Source organism: Aquila chrysaetos, chromosome 5, assembly GCF_900496995.4.
Source record: "Aquila chrysaetos chrysaetos chromosome 5, bAquChr1.4, whole genome shotgun sequence".
Classification (NCBI taxonomy): domain Eukaryota; kingdom Metazoa; phylum Chordata; class Aves; order Accipitriformes; family Accipitridae; genus Aquila; species Aquila chrysaetos.
Window position 1 is genome coordinate 14,985,745 of NC_044008.1, and position 26,340 is coordinate 15,012,084.

At 41.0% G+C, this 26,340-nt stretch overlaps 1 protein-coding gene and 1 long non-coding RNA gene across 6 annotated transcripts in view; one reads left to right on the forward strand and one right to left on the reverse strand.

The window, feature by feature from the left end:
- Positions 1–957: 957 nt before the first annotated feature.
- Positions 958–26,340, reverse strand: part of SRPK2 (SRSF protein kinase 2) — a 148,701-nt gene continuing 123,318 nt past the window's right edge. For 3 of the 5 annotated variants that reach the window (XM_030013305.2, XM_030013304.2, XM_030013306.2), the window contains 7 exons: positions 25,709–26,197; positions 21,176–21,276; positions 20,968–21,075; positions 10,228–10,297; positions 9,431–9,523; positions 8,914–9,006; positions 958–2,610 (listed from right to left, as the gene is read on the reverse strand). In XM_030013305.2, the coding sequence (XP_029869165.1) occupies positions 2,426–2,610; positions 8,914–9,006; positions 9,431–9,523; positions 10,228–10,297; positions 20,968–21,075; positions 21,176–21,276; positions 25,709–26,197 (1,139 nt within the window). In that variant the 3' untranslated portion in view covers positions 958–2,425. The remainder of the gene's footprint in view (positions 2,611–8,913; positions 9,007–9,430; positions 9,524–10,227; positions 10,298–20,967; positions 21,076–21,175; positions 21,277–25,708; positions 26,198–26,340) is intronic. The other 2 variants (XM_030013308.2, XM_030013307.2) reach the window with 2 other exon arrangements.
- Positions 5,059–10,453, forward strand: LOC121233283. Its single transcript, XR_005932312.1, has 3 exons — positions 5,059–6,081; positions 9,340–9,423; positions 10,355–10,453. It is a non-coding gene; the product is annotated as an uncharacterized LOC121233283 (long non-coding RNA).

Below are 26,340 nucleotides of genomic sequence, written 5' to 3' on the forward strand. Positions count from 1 at the left end.
GGATTAGGCCATCAACAACAGCAAGAAAACCCAACCCACGCTATGTGGCTGCTCAGACACTGATTTTGAAAAAATCTGCATCACCCTCTACAGCCCAAAGTTCAAATCTGGTTGTCCTGACCCCCTTCCATCCCTCCATGAAGTAGGTCATTACATCATCTCAAGTACAAGAGAGCATAAAATACACACTGTAGGGGGTGAGGTCTCGGAGCAGCCTAAGGAGCTGAGACGCTGGGTTGCACAACAGGACCGGGACCGTGCGAGGCTCCCCCTGTTCCCTTGTATCGCCACGGCCAAGCAACAGGTGCTGTACAGTTACTCACCTCCCTAGGTCTGCACTTGAACCAGAGTTTCGTTCAAGTGCTAGTCTCCTCTATGTACTCAAGAACAAGCTTCCAATTAGTTGAAGCAATTAGGCTCTACGACTGGTTAGGCCAGGTGTGAAGCCGAACATAATTTTTACCTCTAGCTCTGGAGTCCATTGTGGCATCGTCCTTCTCACCAGCCTCGTCCATGGGGCCGTGAAAAGCTGTTCCCGCGTGAGGTGCTCGGGGCCTGGAGGGTGAAGGCTGACACCCACAGCAGGGGGTGAGTGTGTGTCACGCTCTGGTGGCTTTGCAGTTTCTTTTTGGAGGAATGGCTGCACCAGCCTATTGGGGACGGGGTAATCACTTGCTTGTTCATAGTAGTTAAACACCTTGCACAAAATCCTCTTTTTTTTTTTGTTTTGTCATGTTTCACCTAGCAACCACTTACACACAGCCTCCCATGCCACATTACCCTTCAGGATGCTCTGATTTACACCAGCTGACAATACTTTATAAATTAACACAGAAAGCTGCCTGTCCCTTTGGCCAGGCTAAACCAGCCCCCCCGCCCACCACCATGGCACGGACCTCTAGCAAACAAACAGTTAGAGTCATGGCTAGCAAAGATTCCAATGACCAGCACACTGTCTGAAAAAACAAAACACTTTAATTAGACAACTGCAAGCACCTCAAACAACTGGTTATTGTTACAGCATGGGGCTATCTTCTCACAATCTAGTTATTGCAAAGGCATGTGAATAAATTTCATATGGACAAAGTCAAGAAAAAAGTGGCACCGTAGTTACATGAAGATCAGAAGTAAGCTTACATTCATCCCACTGACTTCTAAAAGAGGCCAAAACACACCTCTGTACTGTACATTCTAAAATCTGTATTGCCTATAAGCTTCAGCCTATGCAGCTTTTTTTTTTTCCTAGGAAACACGTAATTGTTGCGTGCAACTTACAACAGGTAATCGTATGTCTAGTTATGGGAAAGAATAAAGCTAGTGCAATTTGTTTTAGAAACATGTAAAGCTATGAATGGAATGAGCATGATCTTGCTTCTTGGATTATTTGACCCACTGCACTGTAAATATCTGCAGCTATATCCTTCCTTAACTGATGCCAAGCACACACTTTTATTATAAAAGATCAGTAATGCTACACAGAGAGTGGTTCTCATGCTCGACTTTTAATTTTTTTTTTTTTCTTAAGGTATAGTACAACTTACAGTGCTTATAAAAAGGCAACACCATATGGTACCATGTCTTCACTATCACATTGTAAGGGAAATTGCTATTTTTCTTCTCTTAAAAGCACTTAAAATAGGCAAAAGTTCTAAAAGGGAGTGCTAAATGATAATGCATACTTTATTAGAAAGAAGTCTAGCCTTCCTTTAAAGTGCCGTTTGGGGAATGAAATCCTGTAAACCAGAGCCACTTTGTTTAAAATCCAATGAACGGGAACTGCTACAGAATAGAAAGTTTACACAATTCCTTAAAGCAGTTTAAAGTCCACTACATGCAATTGGTTTGCTATAAAGCTCTCTAAAACTTAGTCGCTTTACTCTGAAGTTGAGTCCCCAGTCCCATATTTAAATGGCAATAAACATTTACAGGGTGCATTTACATACACTATAATACAAGAATGACGTCCCTTTGCCGGAAGATAAAATTGTACAATTCCTCGCCGTAACTCAGTTCTGACTTGATAGATTTCTTACGCTTGTAAATTATATAATATGCATCAGCTAAAATATTTTTTTTTTTCATAAATAGTTACAAAACTTGCCAAAACACATGGGGGGAAGTTTCCTTTGTTCAAAAATCTGACATCTGAATGCCACACAACACAAGAAACAATGCTTAAAGACACGTTAAGTGTTTTCTGAAGAAAGTGGGTGAGTAAACTACTAGCCGAAGACAAAAAGACTACCCTTCCCCAAGAACACAGTGCACAAAAAGCAAAATGTCAAACAGTACCTCAAGCAAAATAAAGGTCTGAGGATTGAAGCCAGCTCACGTGTGATCCTGCTAAAGAATTTGTGACAGTCACCATTTAGGTCCAATGCATTGGAAAGTGGTTGCTGGCTTTTTTTACAGCTGGGAGATTCTGCTAAGAATTCAGCCACGGATGCCTAAGGCATTCTCCAGCTGAAGCACGTTTCTCTGGGACCATTTCTAGCATGGGGATCAGGAAATCTGTAAACTGTGCAGCATCTTCATGAGGCCAACCATACTTCTCCACAAGCACATCAAAAAGACTCCAAGGTTTCAGCTTGGTAATGTGTCGGAGTTCTCCTGCAAACAGAAATATTACTAGCATTAGAAAAATACCTCGTTACCCCTGTTAGCGACTAATCCCTGTTTCGTTTTTCTCCCACTCTGCATTCACAGCACCTTGACCAGGCTGAGAATCACTATTTAGGAAGGGCAGCACATTGCAAGCTTGCTTGAGGTCCTCAAAGGAGACGAGTATGTCCGATGTCAAAACCAAGAAATCATACCTACAGCAAACTGTATGTCACACCTGGACTCCACTGTATGCATAATTTCTGATTTTTCCTGCTGCCTTCATTCTGCCTCCTCCACACCAAGGCACTCATTCACACGCATGCTCATGCCGTGGGCAAAGAACACCACAGGCCTTTCCTTCTTATCAGCCAACGAACCCAAATTTTACAAAAACTGCTCCAATCCTAAGATGGAGGTCTCGGCAACACAGGTCAGTGCCTCACTGTGGCATTTGCGACAACGCAGCAGAGCAGTGATTCATTCCCACCCAAGCCAAGCACAGAGGTTTGGCACTCGGAGATTCTGCTCCATCTCCCAACACCCCCAAGAGGCTTGGTCTGAATCCTTCCTGAGAAGGCAGCACCTGCTGCAGCCAACATCTCCTTCAACCAACCACCAACACAAACGGTAGCAGCAGCTGCAAGATTTGAGTTCCATCAAAGAAGGGGCATACGGCCAACCTGGCAACGCGTTTCAGACCAAAACAAACGAAGGAGGCGAGAGCCCTTCTGCCATTCAAACCAGCAATATTATCCAGATCTATCCACAGGTCATCAGGCATGATAGGGAAGAAAAGACTTTTCTGGCTGTTCCCTCCCTCCTCCGTTGCCATCTCCCTTCTTCCCAGGCAAGTATCTGAGCCAGACAGTCTCCATGTGACACTACAAAAAGCACTTGAGAGGCCCCTGTGGTGATTCTGCGATGACCCCAAGCTGCTGAGGAAGATGATGGGTTCTCACCCAACACTGGAAGCTGAACATGACTCACCCATAGCTTCACAAGCACACTACACCCACCCTCCAGTATGGCAGCATACAGGCCACACTATTTTTAAGCAAAGTAGCTTGGCACCTTGATTATCGTCCCTGGCTGTAATCTACTGCTGATAAAATGCCATCAGACATCAGCGTGCAGGTCTGAGTTTCTGTACACCCCTGTGGCTACAGAGTTCCAGGGCAGAAGAAACCCGTGTCTTCAGAGTGCCCTGAGAGTCTGAGCATCTGAATGCAACAGATTAGAACCGCCACAGGCCCAGCAGGACACGCTCCTGCTGCCTGAGGCAGCAGAAGGTTCTAGGCAGGGTGCAACACTTGAAAAAGCAGCTCTCCAAGTGCTACCAGAAAGACCCCAAAAGAGCAAGTCTGCAAATGGTCGATCACTTGCAAAAGAAAGAGAAGAGACCTGCTGGTAATAGGAAGTCAAGATGTACTGCCCACAGGTGGCCCACTGTCCTCCTTCCATCTCACAGGGTAGGAGGAGTACTGAGACAGAGACGAATGAAAGCAGAGGGTGTATCCTGCCGGCTTATGTCTGCACATTTACAGTACAAGCATGTCTCATCAGTACCGACAAATCAAACAAAAAAGGGCTCTGCTTTGGGCCCATACTGTCTGTATGAATGTACAGAAAGGACAGCACATCTTGGAGAAGTGTATTCATTTCCAGGCTTACTCTCAGCCCTTTAAAATCTTTGTGCAACTCTGAAATTTAACTGCTGAAACATCTTACCCTTTTGAAGGTTTCCAAAAGTGTGTATTGGTGACTACTAATAAGAACAGGTAGCAAACTATCTAATAGGAACACATAAACTCAAATATTGCCAAACAGTGATAGAAAATAGTGACTTGTTATTGACTGCAAGCAAAAAAAGGCTAAAAAAAAAAAAAAAAAAAAAAAAAAAAAAAGCAGGCCATGTCCTTAGCTTCTCCAGCTTATAGCATTCACTGTAAGAACTGCCACAATAATTTGACCAAACTAGACTAGCTTTGGGAGAGTCTGTGTTTCCATACAGCACTGTCTTCACCTTTGTATTCAAATTAAATCGTTTTAGGCATCTTTTCTCCCTCAAATTGTATAAAGTAACATTGTAAGATGAGTCTCCTGGTGCCACTGTGGAAGGCGAGTTCATACTGTTTGAATACTCCTTATTTTGTAAAGTGGAGGCTAAACTTGAAATACCCAAGCGAAGACCAGCACACCCTGTGCAGCACAATATTTTGTGGTGTTTTTCTGCTAAGGAACAAACTCTTTTAGCACTAAGGGCTTAAGTTTTCCACAAGAAATTCCGTGAAGATTGTAAAAGCATTTAAGAAGATGGGATACAGTAAAAATTATCGGGCGGGGGGGGCCCAAGAATTAAACTAGGGCTTCGGTTTTCAATAAAGATCATAACGCTGACCATGGTATCGAAGTAGGTTAAGTAAAAGGCAACTGAGGTGGACAAAAAACTCAAAGAATTTATTTTAATGTGGTGGGTCCATCTCATTTCCATCCTAAAGCACTGGAGAGCAGCACAGGAAACCGAGGTGTCCAGCAACATGTATTTTCATCTAGTTCATGAGGTTTGTACCATGTAGTTGGAGGACAGGAAGGCAGTACCTGTAAGTTAGGGAGAAATGAAAAGCACAGGCCCACCGGTTTGACAGCATCAGTACTCAGGGCGTTAACATGAATTTTCAAAGAAATGCTAAAAATGTAATAGTAAGTGAAAACTTCCTAACAGCAGCTCTTTATTTAGATTTTTGATAGTGAAGCACACAGGAAATATCCAGAGAGGACAACAGAGTTGTCAGAACTGCAAAACCCCTGTGGCCAAAGCGGAGGCAGTAACAGACCCTTTGAAAAATGGAATGTTGAGTCAGAAGGAAGAAATTTCTGAAGGACCTGTGGCGGGGGGAAGATGCTATTTAAAGCTTTCTCTGCTGACCGTAATACAAAAAAACAGAGCTAGTCTATGAAATTTGTCAGAGACAAATTTAAGATGTGTCACCAGGGAAGAGGAGGATGGATTATTGAACAGTAAGAAACAGATGACGTGAAGGACTGGGGAAGCAGCAGTGGGATATAATCTGCTACTACGTATTTTGAGGACATGCTCCCGAGAACTAATACAAGAACTGCTGGTGAGGCCCCATGGTACAGCACATGGAAGCGAGGGAGGTGGAGGAGAGCCCTCTGCTTTCTTCCAGGATGGTAAACAAGCAGCAGTGCTTTTCCTTGTTACAACTTCCAACAGGCAAAGCCAGTACCTAGCCAGCATCTTGCACAGGTTTAGCTCACAAGTAAAGGGGGCTAGCAAATACCAGAAGAAAAATAAAAGGGACCACGGTCTAGAAAAAAAAAACAAAAGGGTTTTAAGTTTTAGTGCTAAAACATATTAATCATTTTTACAGGCAAAATAGCTTCCATGAAGGCACTGGAGAAAAGGACTCAGTGGAGTTATTACTGGGCTCAATCAAGATGAGACCGTATAAAAAAGTATGTGAGCATTTGTGTTATAGTGACTAAGAAGTAACTTATAAATTCTTTCCCTTTTTTAAAATGCACCCTCCTATTTGAATGTCACAAACTGCTTCAGGCAATTACTAAGAAGGAACACATACCTGTAAACTCGTTAGTTGACAACACCTTTCTTTTTGTGCCTGTGACTTCAGTGGAACAATTCAAATGTTTAAAGCTTCTCTCTGAGGTTGAACTTGCTTATGGACATGAGCAACACCCAAATAGTGATTTCCTGATTTTCACCCAAGGCTGATGTTTTCAAAATAGAAGCCTACAGTCAGACTTCTAAGCCCACCTTTACACCACAGCGTGAAATTTTCAGAAGAGCCTCAGGCCTGTACTACATGGCCTCTGATCTCAGGTGCTCAGGCCACACACAAGCAGATGAGTACAAAATGCAGCAGCTTGCTGGCCAACTATTTAGCCTATCCATTTCCTGCCAGCCCATCAAATGCAAATACCTCCTGGGGGCTCCAGAGAGGATGGCAGTACTGGGGTGGCCAGGAAAAAGGTATCTGGTGCCCAATACAATGAAAAAAAAAATCTCAAATAAGTGAGCAGGAAACTCACCACCTCCATTTTTCCTCCACAAAGCAATCCAGTTTTCCTGACTTGCATACCAGAGTAACTGGTATGATCTGAAAACACAGCTTGGGCTATTACTCCCTCATCTTGCACTTGAGATTTTCTGTTTTGAGTAGAACAGGTGGGATCCAGTCTACTTAAGCTTCCACAGCAAATGTGCGCTTACATTTTGTGTGGTGGGTGAACCAAGTCTTTTAAAGTGCTTAAATCCCACCCAGAGCCACAGCAGATGGTGCCTCTGAGGAATGTCACTGAAGTTCAGGCCCTAGAGCACAACAGTGACACTTTGCAGTGGAAGATGCTCATGGAAGCACGTGAAACTCTCACTTTGTGGGAATTTTACAAACTGCCCTCTTCTCTGCGCCACAAACGCTGTGGTTATTGTAAAACTGTTAGGTCATCTTAAGGTTCTATGACATCACTAGAAAATGCCATCCCATCTGGTGTAAAGTGAAAATTAGGAACATGAGATATGCTTTAAGGGGGGTCTGGCTGAGGGGTCTTTCTAATTCACTACCTGCCTCTCACAGTGGCCACAGGAAGGGGTACAGGAGGCGGGCAGAGGAGCCCTTCTGCAGGCCCTGCGCTCACTCCAGAGCTGCAATCCCTGTTGGGGGGTGCCGGAGGGCCCCCTTTCACTGCTTTATACATTTACAACATGTCAGCCCTCAGTTTGTTCATCTCAGTTAACACAAGATTGTTTTTGAGCCTGCTGATACAGCCTCTCTCTATGAGCCCCGTGGCAGCAGGCTCCTGAAGCTCACTGCCTGCTGTGTAGGAAAGCACTTGTTTTAAAGCCACCCCCTGCAAGTTTCACTGGGTGTCCCCCAGCTCTCATATGGCGGGTGCTGGCAAACAGCAGCTCTGTTTTCAGCTTATCCACTCACTTCCCAATTTTGTAAACCTTTATTATTCCTCCAGCACCCTTCTCCCCTCCACACCAAAAAGCCCCAGGCGTTTTAGACTCCCCGAAATGGCATTTGCTCTATCTCCTTGATCATCACTGTTGCCCTTCTTCGCACCGCGTTGGACGCCATTACATCCTCCTTGAGGCAACGAAGGCATGCAGAGGTCCCTGCCGTACCAGAAATATCCACGCACAGAACAGGCGGCTCTCATGCAAGGGGGGATGAATCACTGGATTGTCTCCTGCCTCATGACCCCAACCTCTGACAGCACAGCGCCGCCGCCTCAGCCCCCCCGGCACCCCACGTGCCCGATGCAGCTGGTCGGCTGGCCGGCGCTGGCCCTGCCGACAAGCTGTGCGCTCAGGCATGTGGAGTCACGGGCAAGAGGGAAGCCGCGGCGCTGTTCAGCAGGGAAGCGCGCTTGCCAGCTGCGGTCGATGGCCCCAGATGTTCCCCCACCATGTAACGGGACGCTCCTGACATACCCTGTCCCTCGATACAACACAGTGCTGTCTCATACACTGAGGGGACAAAAGACACTTCAAGCATGACCGCATTCCCTCACGTGTCAAAAGCCTGTCTTAAAGAGCAGCCTCAGCAAAGACAAAGTACAAAAAGATAAAAGAACTGTAAGGCCCAGTGCGTTTGCTCAGATTAATTACTTTCTTACAGCAATTGACAAGGGTTTTATTTTTAGAGGGGTTGCACTTCTGAACAACGCCAAACACAGCTAAGTCATCGCCTATGGCTGTGGCACTCAGGCATTACGGTAATTCAGAGCGTTTGAAGTGAGACAGCACAGTGCACGGCAGAGCGGCTTTCTCCACCGCTCTGTCACAGAGCGATGTTTCCTGCACGCTCTCTCTTCAGTGAGGTTACGAGTGTGAGGACTGACTGCACGCAGCTGTGTATCTATTGCCCAGGTATTCCCTTCCCACTCCAGTTATTCCTTATCAGTAGCATTTGCTGGACCACTATACATGATCAAAAGCAGCTAACAGATGATTTTCCATCACGTTACAAGCTATGCATCACTTGATTCCATACATTTACATGAACATTGGACAACAGATTCACACAGACATTTGTTAACATCCACACTTTGTTGAGTACATCCCAAAATGAATTTTAAATGAAATATTGAAATGAATACTGCAAATTGTGGCTTTTCTCAGAAAGTCAAGTTTACACCAAAATTCTTCTTTAGTAAGAACTCTCCATTTAAATGGATGTATTTCTTCAGTACCCATAAATGAACATATTCTCCTTTTGGATAGCATTATGCTTTAAATTAGTGTTGCATAAATACCGTTACCTTTTTTGGTGAAAAACTCCTTGGAATATTTCCCCAACATAGCGTATTTTCGAGGGATTTTTCCCAGCAGTTCAATGATCAATGCTATGTGGTCTGCATTGGAGAACATTGCCAGCAAAACAGAAACATACAACAGTTTAATCAGTACATTGCATGCACACACTAACACTGGCCCGGTACAGACAGAAATAGATCGATCCTGGCAAAAAAGACACGTGCACACTGCTCAGTGGCTAATTTGGAAAGATACTTTCAGCAAAACTTCCTTCTCAAAACATTTGAGTATCAGCTGCTACAAACAAGTTTTGCTATGTAATTTAAAATGTATCAATAGTTATTTTTCAGAACATTTAGCTTAAAAAAAAAAATTGCCACAGATTCCTGTGTATTTTGTTTTTCAAAAAGAAATCTGTTGTGCGATTTCAGTAAATGCTCCTCAGTGGGACATGCTACAACCAGCAACAGCAATTCCACTTCTGTCTGCATCACGGCACCTTTCAAAAAGAAGAGGTACTACCTCTGCGATTGAAGAATTCCCGAGAATATTTTCCAGATAGAGCAAAGTGCCTTGGGATATTGCCTAGCAGCTCTATGATGTGTGCTATGTGGTCTATGAGGGAGAGAAAAAAAGGATACGGGAGTGGAAGGGGCAGGGAAAGGATGGGATAAAAAAGAAGAGGAAAGAAACTGGAATTAGTAAAAAATCAGAAATAGTTTCAAATCAACAATGTTTGCAGCAAATCCATGCAGAGGTTTCCAGGATCAGGAGAGCTCTGGCATCATTAGTAGCATTTAGGAACAATGAATGATGCCCACATTACCACTGCAAAGAGCATTTACAAGCAAACAAGCATGAAAATGGACAGGTATACAGATGGAAGCAGGAGTTAATTCTGATTTAAAAAAAAATTAGTAATTGCCTAATTCAAATAAAAATACATAATGTAAACATTATTCCAGTGTCACTCTTATAAAGAGAAAATACTATAAAGTTCAAATCTGTCATTTCTCTTCTAAACTAAAATGTTGTTATTCTCAACCAGGTTTCCACACATATGCAATCTTACAAGAAGGGCAGTTTAATTCCTTCAGGCAGTTGTTAAGTGGATGAGTATCTGCAGAAGGGAGTTTTTGCCCACCCATTGCTAGTGATGGAACTTAAAACTAAAAAGAAAAAAATCATATTTATATTCTGAAAACAATGTGTACGAACAGTTCACTCAAATACAAAACTTAACCCCACTGTGCGCTCACTAGAAATTTAAAAGGAGTGCGAAAATATAAAAAACCTCATATATCTCAAAAGATTCATACCTTCATCCCTGGAATAGTCTTCACCAGAGTGTGGTTCAAACAAATAATCTCCAGTCGCAAGCTCAAAAGCCTATAACATAACAGACATATTTATAGGTATTTCAGAAATAATGTTTTTAATCTTAAGATGTCAGCAAAACATCACAACTGTCTCAGAACCAAGAGCAAATTACCATTCAAAGCTCAAGGCCTACAACTGGATCCGAGACTGAGGAGAGGCCACTTACCTGGGGACCATCATTCCTGCACCGCAACGATAGCATAAACCCAGGCTCTGGAGAGAGCCCCACGTTCAGCCCCCAGCACACCCCGTCAGTACGAGAGGCCGGAGGTTTGGCAACAGGCAGCACGCCCAAAACCCAGGAATTTCTGCCTGCTCAACCAGGACGAACAAAGGAGATGGACAAGGACTGTGGAACTGCGGTCCCTCCCCAGCAACCCCTAGGGCTCCACCCGCTGACCAGGGAATATTTCGGTCATGCTGTGAAGGAAGCGATTCTGAACAGACTGGCTGCACGGGGGCGTGAAGGGAACATCAGTGTAAGCTGACGTTAAACATGTTTTTACATACTAATGTGTTGTCTCTTGATCACGTTAAATATGTGTAAGTTAATGAAGCTGAGAAAGAGGTATTTCTAAATATGTAATAAAGAGCTACGCTTGTATCTGAAGGCCAATTATGTCAGAGTGCATGATGGGGACCAAAATAAAGAAGTCTGAATCAGAAATAAAATCCATTTGTAACTATAATTAATCACTTGAAATCAGCAAACAGGTAGAGCTTCCTTGATGACTCTAAATCTAGAACAGTTTTTAAAAAGGTATTTTTGTTGAATCAGAAGTCAAGAAAGTAAATACTGCAATCACGGGGTAAAATACTGAGACTGACATTGATGAAGGAATCCAGAACAGACACCACGATGACTGATCCTTTCAGGCCATCGCAAGGCTTCAATGGGATGCTAACCCTGTGTTAGGTCAGGACAAAGCTGAGTGTCTCTTTATGGGTGTAATGCATATTAAAAGCCGCAAAGCGCTGAAATAACTAGGAGAGCCCATACGTGTGTACAAACATGGATTCATCTAGCCTAATTTGTTAAACTATTCTCTTTCTGCTCTGGATCACCAATTACCCCAGCAGCCGCAGGAATCTCATTCTTTCCAGGTAGTTTAAGCATCAAACTATTTTCTATCTCCAAGACCATGGAAAACATCTGATCCACGAAATCATTCCAAAAATCAGGCAGACTTCCTGGCATAGTTCTAGGATGGGATTTCACTCCACTAGAACACTTACTACAAAATATTTATCTCCTGAAAATAGACACTTTTCTGTTCCAATTCATAACCTGGAGTTGTTAAATCACCTGTAAATTTAGCCTATTTATGGACACTTGGCTTTTTCAAGCTGTGAACTGCAGTGTCATCCAAGTGGGCTACAGCCAAAATAATTCATTGCAATCACAAACAACAGCCAAGAAAGCAAGAATGCCCCTTGTTGACGTTTCTGTTGATCCTATGAACGGGCCTTTAATTTCTAAAGTCACTAGCACTAATAAACAGTCATTCACTTTTTTCTTATTCTACTCTTAGCTCAAGATTGAGGGTTTTCATTTTACAGCTTGAAAAAAATCTGAAGGACTTCATAAATTACCAGGTATTTAAACTGAAGAAATTTTTAGACCAGCTAGAAGAGATCACTGGTAGAGATCTCTAAACACAACATTGAGAATATTGTTATTCTCTTGAGATGAGACTGAGAAGCCCCAAGTGTCCCCTCTATCTCATGGGAATACACTTACTAGAACAGCTGGACCAGCCTTCCTAGGAGAACACACACTGATGGGGCTGATTTCTGAGGACATCAAGAAACTCATTGCTATTTAACACAGATTTCTGGAGAACAATGAAAATGTAGTTGAATTTAGCCACAAAGATAGACTCCAAAAGAATACAGCTTCTGTCCCAAAAAATGAAGTATTAATAGCTCAATATGTCTGCGTGGGACTAAGAAGATTAAATTTGAAAAACCGTAAAACTGTTCATAGAGAAGCACAAGAAGTAAGCATACCACTGTGATACAGTGAATTTTAGATCAGTTTGTATAAAAAAAGAGCTGCAAGCTCTCACAGATTTGGGTGCTTACACCACCCTTTTGCTGAAGAGAAACCAAGCTTTTCAAAATTGTGCTGCTGCTTCTTTTTTCCTTTTTGTATAGCTTTGACTCCACACCCAGCATGGGCTGGAGGCGCAGCATCTTGGACATTTGATTTCCTGACTCTCCTTAAAGGACTCTGCACCAAGAACAAAGAAACTTCTGACTCAGATGCACACAGGGACAGCCCAGAGACAGCCTTGCCTTTTGGGTGCTGCGATAAATATGTGTAATAATACTTCTTAGCGTTCATGCAGGACAATGTCTCACAGGTTCATCTGTAGCAACCTGGTAATAGGTTCCTAGACATCTGTAGGATGGACTGGCTACATAGTGCAAGATAAATGAGATTAATTAGGCCTTATTTATAAAAGAATAAATCCTTGACCTAGGTTTTTACCATAAAGTAAAAGAATCAGCGTTAAAAATACAGTAATAAGCACATAAATAGCCATAAGAAGGACAATGACACCTCTGGATTGTATCAGAGTTCTTCTGCTCCTTCAACTGATGTCCAAAGTTGTGGTGCACCAGAACGCACCTGCAGTCCTGTCACTGAGTCAGTGCCACCAAAAGAGGAGGTCTCTGCTGCTAGTACTCAGAACTAGTTTTGGCAATGCACTGCTGCTTTGGACTTCCTGAGCACTTTTCGGTTACTTATCGACACTTTGCACCCAACTGTAGGTACACAAAACCACCCAGTGTCCAATTCCTACGTTGCTGACACTGTCATAAAATCAGGAGGTGGAGACCCTGACGGACAGCAAGTTGAACACAGGTCAGCAGTGCACTCTCGTGGTAATGCAGGCTAACCACGTACTGGGCTGTACATAACAAGCATGTTACCAGCCCTCGGTGGAACGTGACTTCCCCTCTCCTCAGCAACCACATTGCATCTGCAGACCTGTGACCAGTTTGGGGCCACCAGTATGAGAGACACCCTGCCAAACTGGAGAAAGACCAGGAAAGACCTCTAAGAAACTAGGGGGCTGAGCAGAGGACGCAGGAGGAGAGGCTGGTGGGGCTGTGTTTGTTCAGGTTGGAGAAGGGGAAGAGATGGGGGGATTTAATTGCTGTGCTCCACTGCCTGAAAGGCAGTAACAAAGAACGCCGAGATACACTCTTCTCAATAAAAGGACAACAGAGAACAGACAAGAGCAGCAAGATGGGAAATTCCAGATACAAGGAAAAAAATTCTTCAGCAAGATTGGCTGAGCACTGGGACAGGCTGCTCAGAAAGGCTGTGGAAATGCCATCTTGATAGATATGTACACCTCAGTTGGATGAGGCTCTGAGTAACTTCATCTAACCTTGACATTAACCCTGGTTCAAGCAGGAGGAGGACTACTAGAGATCTCTTTCAACCTAAACTTGGCTATTATTTCTATGATGCTACAAATACAGATTAATCATACTTACTTTTCCTTTTAAAGTATTCATTTATAAAAACTAGTTTCTTGACAGAAACTCCCGACCTTGAAATACCATGATCTTTTTTACTTAATGTTGACATTTACCTCATCAGAAATCAGCATTTTGATTATTATATGGAGATAACAAATGAGATGCAGCACACTCAACATATGGCACAAAAGCCCAAGGCAATCATCCCTCCTTACTGACTGTACTGGCAATTGCTACTTATCGCTTTCCTAAGGTTATCACAGAAAAACACTCCAGACTGCTTTTCTCCATCTGCAGATTGAGAACCTTTCATATAAATGGTCACACTGCTGCTTTTGTAGGCTCTGGAGAAGCTATGATTCCTTTTCTGCCATGCAACTCTATATGAACCTACCACGCAATTGCATACAAACCTACCACAATACTGAACTGTTGGAATCTCTATCGTGTATTATGGATCCATGTCTAATCACACAATTGGAAACAGCTCCATTTTCACTGTGTGACAGCTGTGTACTCAATCTGGTGACTGAAAATGGATGCATGCCTAGGGAAAGCTGTCTGGGAGAGGACTGGAAGAACAATTCAGTTGGACTGCATCAGCCTCCCTGAATTCCTCTTATGAAGCCCCAGCTGAAAAAGGACAACAAGCTATAGGCCAGAATTATTATTCTGACAGACGAGATCCGGCTCTTGGCCAGAATTTCTCCGCCCCAGCTGAAATTAAGAGCTGTGAATGAGAAGATTGTAACTGCTTTAAAAATAGACTTAGTTTTAAGAACACTGTTCCACAGGTAAGTGGGAGCATGGAAAGAAGAGCAAAAACCTTTTTGAGATACACACACCAGCTGACAGTTTGTTCTCCCATGGACATTTCCCTCTGAAGAGCCAGGCAATGGAAAGACTGTAAAAGGCATTTTGCATGGTTAGTGCTTGGTAAGAAGGGCCAGATATACAAAACACTGACATGCATGGGATGCCTGAAAAGGAAACAGGTTTCTACTATTTGCTGTACTCCAATCTCGGAATCACGCACATGCTGAGCGGTTGCTTTGGAAAGTAATTTTCTTTGGAAAATAATTTTCTTTTGAATGTTTCAGGTTGTCCACCCACCACCTTCAAAAAGGGTGTACAGTGATTAATAACAGCATTTTGTACTGTATCTGCCTACTGAAAAATATGTGCATAGTGACTTGAAGTTTTTCTCTTCTCTCAATCAGGTTTTTAATTTTCCATTTTTCCTCAAAATACTGCTTCTGTGCAGACTAAGGCTTGTCACCACACCTTTGGTGTTTGCCACTCGCACATACTAGCATAATGATACCCATGATCCCATGGAGACATGATCATTTCTTCCCTGCTTACAACACAGGAAGAGTAGTTAAGGACAGTTACCTCTCCACCCCATGTTAGAGAACTTCATACAAAGAAGTAAACTGGGGGCTGAACTACAAGCACTTACATGTAAGCTTAATTTTAACACCATAAGTTACTATATTCTGCTTATTCTTCATTCTGTCCCTCAGAGTTCTCTCACATGAATAGAAATGTTCATAATAAAAAGCACCCCTGTAAGCTCGCTTGCCTTGTAGTAGCATCTCCCTCATTTTGAAAGCTGTTTGCCTGCCCGCTTTCCCTGTCACCCTGGTAGTACTTCGTTTCATCATTTGTATTCTCTTTGGGTAGATAAACCACCAACTGCAATTTTCTTCTTCTCTGACTTCCTGCTGATCTACAGCTATGATCTATTTGCTAGTTCTTATTATAAAAAGAAGATATTTCAGGAATCACAACTCGCCACAAAAGTCACCTCGGATAAGTGTTAGAAACATAGTCTTGTCAATGTCCTAGCTTGTGACATAGCCATCTCCTCCCTGCAGCTCAAACAAGACTGTACATAATGAACAACACAAGTCAGATGATGAGACTCATCATTTCAGGTGCTTTTCCTGCCTCCAATCCAAAGAGCATAAACAAGGAAAAGCAGTGGAATCATGATGCTTGCAGTCATTTCCAGGAGCAATACAAAGGGATGCCCTCTGCCAGTACTAACGCCCTTATCTTGCCAGGATTTCTTGGCAGCAGCAGAGTACTGTGTTCCATGCTTTTTGAGATTTAGTAAATGCTAAACCATGCAGTGCCTGTTCAGTTTCTGCTCCACAGAAAGCAACCCTCTCAATACTGCAAATGTTGAAATTCAGCCTGATAAAACTGATTGATCAAGGGTGGTTTCAATCCTGTCAGAAGCACTGCTGGCTCCAAATCTGTTTCTTTTTTGGGGGTGAAAAGGAGAGATGCACCTCCCTGTTGGTAGAATTAAAATAGGTTAGTACTGCAAGGGAACATAGAATTTTCTAGAATTTAATAAATGTGGAGAGAGATTCCCAGTGTCTAACTTTCCATGAGAGCAGCTGAGTATCCCACTTAAATAGGTCACACTGTTAAAAGAAAAATAAAGGGTGCTGTGCAATTTCCTTAGCAAAACTTATAAATGTCCAGCAAATGATAGCAACAACCACTCAGACCTAGGTCACCAAAGTCTGGGGAAAAAAAATTTAAGTTACACTTTGTTGCATTCTTTGCTGAGCACGGAACAAGCAAACAACTTTGTCATAGTCTGGAAAAGCCCACTGACATGTAACTTCTTTCATGAGCTTCACAGCACATTGTGCGTGCACCGATTATAAGCCTCCAAAGATATGCATCATCTTCTTTTCCCCCCGACTTTTTCTTTTTTCTTTTTCTTAAAGACTCTGAGACTCACGTCACCTGAGCAGAGGACTGGTACTGGCCTGAGGATACTCACTCTCATCCTTTAAATCTGATTCAAAGAGGTTTGGGGCACAAGAACTGGGCCATGCCAAATCATCTAAAATTAGAAGATTCAACTCACAGGCTGCTGGCTTACAATGCTACTTATTCACTGACATAACATCAAAAGAAACAGAATTGTAAGGTTATTAGCACTGAGATATTTCTCCTCCTTTTGCTATTTGGGTAGAGTCCTTACATGGCTCTGTTTATGTACACTTCCAGCACAAGTAACCCTGACCAGAATTTCTGGCTACTCCCATAGTAAAGACAATACAAATAAAACAGGACTATTATTTACTGGAAGCTGCATCAAAGCCATGGAGTTTATGGCTAGATGAAGCCAACCCATACTAGCAGAGCCCAGGTGAGGAGAGCACTCCATGTAGACACAACATACCATGTCCTAAAAGCCAGATTCGTAACGGGTATTCTGAAAGTTGCTGTGCACACATGAACACAGATGCTTTGCACGCTCAGGGCACCGTTATCAGAGACTTTTGTTTAAAAACGTCACCATCATCTCCTCCACCCTCATTACCAAAGACTAATTAAAATTGATGAGCAAATGGTATGATGAAAAAAGACAGTCTGCTGCTGTTATGATAAAACACAACCTCTGTGCTTGACAACACTTTATGCCATAAATGCAAGCCAATACAAGAACTAGCAGCTCTGCTACTCTCACAGGCAATGCTGTTCCCAGTGAGCAAGATTATTTCACTAGCAAGCAAAAGGCAGTGAAAAACCTTAGGCTCAAATGGAGATCCGTAAAGCACAAGACCAAGATCCCAGGTGAATCCTGGTCCCAAATATTCCAAGTGGTCCTTCATAAAATCCAAGAGATGTGAAAAGGTTGATACATTTTATGTACACACAAACCTCGGACATGGAAACCCTATGGACCCTAAATTAATTCAAAGAAAGGCCTGTTTTTATTGTCATTTTTTTAGTGGAGACATGATCTAGAATACCTGACACAGTAGTGGATACATAACACATGAAGAATCTCTTCTACTATGCAAGCTAAGCAGTCTTCATGTGTGCTGTTTACTACCAAGCAGAGTGTTCTGGACTACTTGTGAGCAAGCCGTTTTAGGAGAGTTTGGCAGCCATGTTGTGTAACTTAATGCCCATTGAGATGAAGAACGTGACCATGACTTTGAAGCAGCAGGTCTTCTGTCAGCAAGAGCTACACAGAGGAGTGAAAAGCACATCTGCATCAGTCTCTGTGAGAATACTGGTCAGAAATCTCTGATTTGAAAGTCATGAGTACCCACAGATCTACAAGATGTATTTGCATACAATTCCATCCAAATGAGGTCAAAATATTTTTTACCCTCCTTCAGTGCCAGTTCAGAGAACTAGCTCAGTGACGCAGTTGTGAGCAAGGGTTTTAAAAGTGTAACATCTCATCTTTGCTTTGATACTACCTTACCATACTTTGCATTCACATTAATTCACATCATTCATATTAGGCACACACTTTTGCAATATGTGCTTTATCATTCAGTAGAGAAAGTGAGACAAGAAAGCTCACCCAAAGTCAAAATCATGATCGGATAATCAGAATGAAGGACAGGATCTGTAATTGTGTAACACGGCTCCCGCTGCAAAGCAGTGGCACCTCACCCATTTACAAATGTAGTATTTCTGGCAGGTGAATATGATCAGAGCAATTACTTACCTAACCTGAACACAACCTCAAATTTAGGTCACTTAACATATAGCTACCCCTTAACTGACAAACTTCTTCAGTTTTAAAAAAGGAGGAAATGAGAAATACTGTATGCAGTCAAAACAGAGTCAGCTGGTAGGATACCACTTCACATGTGCTTGGTACTGTCACACTGGGCCAAGTATGGAAGGATGGAAACTTGCCAAGAAAAAAAGTCATGGCAATACTGCTGGACCATTCATTTTGCACAGTACTACTTCCAAAAATGTACTTAATGACTTTGGACTTGTACAAGCAAAGCAACATGACAAAGAAGTCGCCTTGCTCTCCTTTGAAAGCCTTGGACAACATGGCTAACGGGGTATCTGAGCTGTATTTTGGCTGAAAGTAAACAACACCTCCACCTCCTGCTCCAGCAGACAACCCTTTTCAAAACACAAGCACCAGGAAACATTACAGAATAAAGTGAATTAAATGAGAAACAAGAGCAAGGTAACCTAGAAGGCCATTTTCTGAACCACACCTAGGTACAACAAGGAATCCAAACCTGAGAAAGCAAGTGGGACTACAATGGCCTTAAAACACTTTGGTACTTTACAGTTCATGGCTGCTTTAGAGATTGGAGAGAATCAAATAATAATTTCCAAAGACAGCCTAAGTAAGTTAATTGGGAGTTTGCAGTTCCACATCAGCAACATTGCCCTGGCAGTTAATCTTTGTTACAGGTCCTCTGCAGAAAGAGCTGTTAAGGTCTTCAAGTCAATCCCTACCTCAGAGCTGTTTTCCATACAATAGAGGATCAGCACTCACAGTGCTCTGACCCATTTTTCTCAACCACACTGGAATGAAAGCAGATCCTGAGGGGTTTTGAAACTATTAATTTTTGGGGTGAGCTTCAGAGACTGATCTCTATTTTTTACATGACTATACAAAGATGACAGTGACATACAATTGTTGAATTCAGTTGTTGTAGGAGTATAAAATCTCTACAGCATTTTTTAAGGGCAAAAAACCAAAGTCTGTGGCAAAGACAGAATTCCAGTGTTTCTGCCTCAAATGCTTTAATACCTTTAAAGCTTACACAACAAAAAAAGCAGAAGTATAATTTTCCTCATTAAAATACTGAAATTTCATAACTAATTGTGAATCTGAATTAAGACAGCCCTAGTGGCAGAGCTGCTTCAGGCCTTTTTTTTTTTCCTCTTGAGTTTGAGAAAGGTCTCACATGAAGAAAGCAGTAACACTTATATAACATGGAAAAGAATTAAAGTGTAAGGGGCTGGACGACCCCAATTATTCTAAGAATATTATATTCCCTAGCTGTTGATATTGCTATTAAGTACCCCACTTTCTTTAAACCCAATCATAGACAGACTTCAGCATTTTTTATGTGGCTTTAGCTACGCGACTGTATTTAAAATTAGTAGGGCGTACGTACACCCTTAAAGGAAGGTGAATATAGGGTATTCAATACCATAAAAAGATATCAAGCTCAACTGAGGTTTACAAAATATCAGGTGAAAGGAACGAGAAGTCTCTATAGTAATTTTGTAGTTAGTTAAGAGAAGAATCATTCAATGAATTGGGGATCAAAACTGTGGAATATTTTCTACACTTTGTTTTCAATGTAATATAAAAATTCTACATTTTGCCCCCAAATGGAAAAGAAATTTGGAAATAGATGTTCTTTTCTGTGTACTAAAGCAAAAGCTAGTATTAAACTTTAGAGAAAACATACTTGCAATTTTACTTATGGGTTAGTTACTTCCAACACATGGCTTGCTGAGCTTATAATATCTGCAGGATTTTATGTTCCTTTCAATCCTCCTCCTCTCCCTCTGAGCTCTGCAATTCTTCTCATCACCCACGCCTCCAAACTGTGTCTAGTATTTGAGTCTTCTCCTCCTCCTCACACACTTATTCTTTTCAGACGTTTATTTGTAAAATATAAAGATTTGAATAGGTTTTCACTTTTAAAATAGACAGATATTTCTAAATGTATTTCCAAAACTATCTTTAATGAGATCATTGTAGCTTATTTGTCCTCAAAGAGTTATTACAGAATAAGTGTTTCAGAAAGCTGAATGATTAAGTTTTTACTTTTTCTATTCTTTAAAGATTTTTAAAAATCTATAATTTCAATTTTACTGTGTTAAAACTAATTCAACAGAATGTTACCACAGATTTTACTAATAAACTAACTCCTCCTCTTCAAAGTTTAGAACCTAAAGCTGTGATTTGGAAGCCTAATCTGATGTTTTCACTGCACTTGGCAAGAATTTGAAGTATTTCACTTTTTTGCTACTTTATGCAAGAAAAAGGAATGGAAACATAGCAAACAGTTGCATAGATTCTAAGATGAGAAGGAAACATGCAGTTGTACTATTTCAGTTAGACTTTGTAATTTAAAATATACATATATTTCCCTCCAAACTTGCATGTTTTTGACTGCAAGTTTAAAATGCATCAAATGAAAATTAGAAAAGTTCTCCAAAGTACTTCCTTTTGATTAAGAATGCTTGAGAAATTGAAATAAAGGGAAAAAATGATCAGTAGTTATCTGATATGACATAATTCATGATAATGTATTTGTGTCAAAATGTCAGAACCATCCTCATCAGGTTTCCTCACTAAACAAACAATTGGTTTTAGGAGGCTTATTCTTGTAAAATACACATTGTATTGTTCTTACCATACATGCTGTACTCCAGATATCAGCAGGTGTACTGTAACCTGCTCCTATTAAAACCTCTATGGATCTATATTGTCTTGTCTGGATGTCTTCTGTGAAGTGTTTATGCTAAAATAGAAAGAACCACATTAATAGAAAAAATAAACAACAAAAAGGCCTGCTTTAAATAGTGAAGGCTAAATAGCTAAAATGATGTAGTTCTACTTACCACCCAACAGGCATTCCCCAGGTCAGCAATTTTAACTCTAATTTTATCTGCATTTCTTGGATCCAGTGGATTCACCAGTAAGTCAGCAGCACGAGTTTTTGCTAACACAAGCAAAATACAGAATAGTTAGTATTTTGAGCGTACTGTTCATTATCTCTAAGCAGTTTTGACTTGACACTTTGTCTAGTTTTGTACTACATTGAAGACATCAAAATCATTTGCTGAATGTTACGAGAAATTAAAGCAACATAAATAGGATTTCTTACCTTGATTTCTAAGTATCCTTACACATTTCAAGTGCAAATTTTTTGTGTTCTTTAACTGCCAAATAACTATTATTAGAATATCCAGAGGAGCTTCTAAGCAAAAACAGTGCATATGTTTCCAAGAACAGATTCAGAAAGAAAATGTTAAAACTCAAACTCCAAGAACTCCACATGAAAGACATGTTCTTGGAACAGTTTCGTTGAGAAAATAAATTCTGCACTTCCATTCTTGGCTAAGGTAAATAAGATTTGGCTGGATTTTTTTCCTTTCTTTCTTTCTTTTTTTTTTTTTTTTTTTGTACCTGTCCGAAGGGGAAAAAGAGTCACCAAAACCTGGCTAATTTGAGAGCCTAGGGGACTGTCACCCATTTCACAGATAATTCAGTGTTGAATCAAAGTTCACTGAAGGTCCTATTTGCATTGAGTATGATCTGGACTAAAAAGGCAGAACTTTAATCTAATTAATCCTGCAATCTTTAGAGGCTTTTGGGACACTGATAACCCTAACATATGACAGTGGAGGACTGCTGCTTTTCTTTGTTTGGACATACCACCTGCTAGCTCCTAAACTGCATTGGAAAGAAAGCAGATTGACTTGAACATGGAAGACAGAACCCGGTATCACAAATCACATAGCAGCAGAGGATTGATCTCAGTCCTTGTCCCAAAGCTAAGAAGACTAAATTGGAAACTGGTGGTAAGAAAGAGGTACTAGATCCAAAAGCCACCTGGGACTCCAATGGGGATATAATGATCTGTTAAACTGGTGTAAGAATTGGAAGAGGAAAATACACCAGACATGGGACAAGGAGAAAAAATACAGGATGTCTAATGGTGAGTTAGGAGTGACTGAAATCAGATGAAGATCTTCAACTGCTGGTACAGCAAGCCTGAAGAGACCATCAAGGCACTGAAATACTGGCTAACCAGAAAAGAAAGTAGCAAGATCCACCAGGGGAGAGAAGGAAAGAAAAGACAGGACTGAACAGCAGAAGACAGGAAGGGCAGTGACCTCAACAAAACAGTCCTCTAAAAAAGCTGGAATGGAGTCCAAGACTCAAGTTTTTAAAAAGCACCAATATAATAGGCAAGTGCCTAAACTTTTGTGTTTTTCTCAGGAACTCATGAAGTTTATGTCCCGTATTTTCCGAGAGATGAATATAAGACCTTGGATTCTGAATTTGAGAAACACGGATCATTCACAACTGAAAGTGAAGTCCAAAGGAGATTACTTTTTAGTAAGTACTCTCAAATAAGTATCCAAAGGAGCTCAACCTCAGCATAAAATTAGTAAGCATTTCTGATTTTCACTTTTGTGTGTCCTAGTTCCATAAAACTGAGAAATATCACCTCCTCTTCTCACAGTCTCAGCACGATAGTATACTTAGTAAACATTCAAACACTAGAATGAGGAGGAGAGTCATGAGGAAATTAATAGATCTATCTTAAGGGCATTTGGTCATGCAGTTAAAACTTTTTAAGACAAAACTTAATAGCTGCTCATCCACTGAACACAAACTGGTCTGTGCACTGAATGAGGCAAGTATCCTGAAAAAATAAGATGAGACCATGTTACTTAATGATGTATAGCAATGCCTAGACAGAAGGGAACAAATAAAGCCTATTTCTACAGAAAAGGGCACTAAAGTTATACTGAGAAAGTAGCACCATTTAAAAATATTGACTAGCCTGCATCTGTTGTATCTTTCTTCTTTCTAAATACCTTAATCTGTTTTATTACTGCTTAACCCAACATTATTATTGATGCCATTAATATTAATAATGTTCAGCTTCTCCTCTTTCTGCAGAAGGGAGCTGTGACTGAATTTACTATCTGGCTTTACTCTCTGGAGGCATGAGGATTTTACACATCACCCCAGGAAACCAGAGGCTTCCTGCCTATATACTGCCAGCAGCACAAAGGAAGAGGCTACCAGGCATCTAGGAACCTCCTACACATTGTTTCAGGGACTACAGAGTGCAAGGAGATGGACTGGAAGACTTACTTGCCTGGATCTTGACATCTTCCAGAAATACAGCTCTGCTCTGCTGTATTTTATTTCACATTTCTTGCCTACCTGCAGATTACCTTACCTGTCAGACTCTGTAACTGTGTGAATTGCTCTTCTAAAGTCTTAAACCAAGAAATACACTCGATCATATTTTTCGATACATCTCTATTTAAATTTAGTAACTTTATCTGCGACAATGTTGATGTAGGTTTGGTGATCTTCTCCATAAGCTATCTCATTTTCTTCTATCCGCTTACAGATTTAGTCTCTCAGTATTTTCTTTATTAAAGCTGAAACCCATATATTTATCATTTAGCCACTGGCACTATAAATAAAACCTATGTGTACTACCCTGGAGCTATTTAATTCAATGGCAAAAATCCAGCTCTTTGCAATGACACCAAGATTTCACTTTCCATGTCTTCAAAAATCACGATTTACAGGCTAAAGTTTGGGATCTGAGCAGTTCTAGTGGCCAGAATTTAAATGTCCAAAACCATGCTGAATACAGAAAAAACATAATGAGTTGAGGGTTGGCAACATGCCTTACAAAGACGTCGTCTTGTTTAGTTTTAATAAAAGGTTGAGGGGAACTGTTTGAAACAGAAAAGAACCATTAATGAATGAAAACACAGCATATTACAGAATTTTTTAAGGACTGAGAAAAGATATAACAAGAAGTAATAGCTAGAAGCTGCAGCCAGACAAATCCAAAACTGCGACATTCTTCTGGAACAATTCTGAGTACTGACCAGTGGAACACACTTCAACCACACTAGATTTTTTATCATTTCATTTGTCCAAATCAAGAGCAGGTATCTTTTTGGAAAATATGTTTTAAGCCAAACAAAGGTTACTGGGCTTAATAGATGGTGTATTACTGGCTTGTTATAAAAGGAAGTCAGGTTACATGATCTCATGATCACCTTCTGCTCTTAAACTATGGGAATAATGCTTACTTGCAACTACAACCTTCCTTTTCTCTTTCCTGTATAGACTGACCTGTCAATGACAATATTGCATCTACAATAACTTATCCAATACCCTTAAAAACAAAGTTCTACAGCAGAAAAAAAAAAAAAACATAGCTCTGCTTTCCTCTTAAAATTTAAGATGGTAGATTTGAATTTAACAAGAATACCTTTGCATTGTGTTCCAAGCTGCATCTATCACACAGTTTTGAATGCAAGAAAAATCACCCAATTTACTTAAAGTAAGCTCAGCTAAGCTACTGCCTTTGACTACCACAATTTTTTCTTAACCTAACTACTGCCTTTCTATTCCACTTACTTGCCTCTTTTTTTTTTTACTGTAATACACAATCATGCTACAAGACAAAAGTCTTCCATCAACTCAAATCAAAAGTGGTTTCCCCCCCTCCCATTTCTAAAAGCCATTCAAAACTAATACATTTGCTTTTCCTTGAAACCTGGTCCTAGGAGGTCAAAATTCACCACGATGCTTTGGGACCAAACTAACTTAAAGGCCTCCCCTTCATTTCTAGATATCTGTTCTGCCTTTTTGCCAAAAGTCTTCTAACATGAAATACTAAATTTAAAATAATCATAATCGAGATTTTTGCATTCACACGATGTATGATTCAATGAGCAAAATGTTCAGTGTAGATGAAACCAAGAAGATGAAATCAGCCAGCAATGGAAAAAGGGTTCCCTAGTGGGCTGCAGCTGTAACCCAACCCTAGCTATGGTTAATCTGACCCCATATCCCACTTCCCTCCCCAAGTTTGGGCGGTACCTAGGGAAGAGAGCATTTGGGGACAGTCTGCACAAATTTCTCTGACTGCAGAGGCTGGCACATAGGCACCATCTTTTCAGTGGGCACTCTTCAGACTCAAGCATGAAGGAGGCCAGGACATTAGTAGGTTTGGCACCAACCCAGAAACTAAACACATTTAAAACACTTCACTTGTAGGTAGAGAGACGTCAACATCACTAAGAAGTGCTAGACTTCATGTTCAAAGTCAGGGAAATGGTGTGATACAGTTCTTTTCTGTTATAGAAAAGTCCTTTTATGTTACTGAAATAATTGTGTGACAGCCTACCCATAAGGCTTTATACTGAATTTTCACCAAAAATACCCAAAACAAGTTAAAAGTAGTATCTGCATACATGTGTCACTGAACACAGATAAAACATATACATAAGGTTTATCCCCACTATTCATTCTACATAAGACATCCCCTACAGCTCCAAGAGACTTCAAGCATGGCATATGCCACTAGGAGGAATACTTACTTTTTGGCAAATCCCCAGTGCTTGAAGCTGAAACTGTTCTGCTCCTGTCATGAGATGGGCTGCTCTCCTCTCTTTCGGTTACAGTTGATCCTTCAGAAACAGCAGAACCACAAGCTACAGACTCTAGAGCCCCAGAGAACACTGAAGCTGAAAATTCAGAGAACTGTGACTCAGGAATTTTATGACGTCCATTTGGCAATTCACCATTAAACTGTTCATAGGAGCTGCTATAAGAGTAATCGCTTTTTGCATTTGGCTCATCAAGATTATACTCCTCTTGATTTGGACATTCTTCCTCTTCCTCGTCTTCATCTTCAATCTGTTGTTCCAATAGGAATGGCCCGTTCACAATATGGCCATTTGTTTTGGGGGATTCTATCCACTTAGGGTCTGTAGGGTCAGTGTTGACAAGTTCCTGCTCAACATCGTCATCTTTTTCAGTGTTTTCTTTCTCTGTGTCTTCTTTTTCGTCCTGATCTTCTGCTTCACCTGAAAAATTTCAATGAGCAACACATTAGATCATAAATCAATATAGCATTTTGAAATTAGGCATTAATAATTTTTAACTCTTCAGTAACTACTTGACTTCCAACATAGCACACACTGAGATCACTGCAAAAGACCTTAAAATC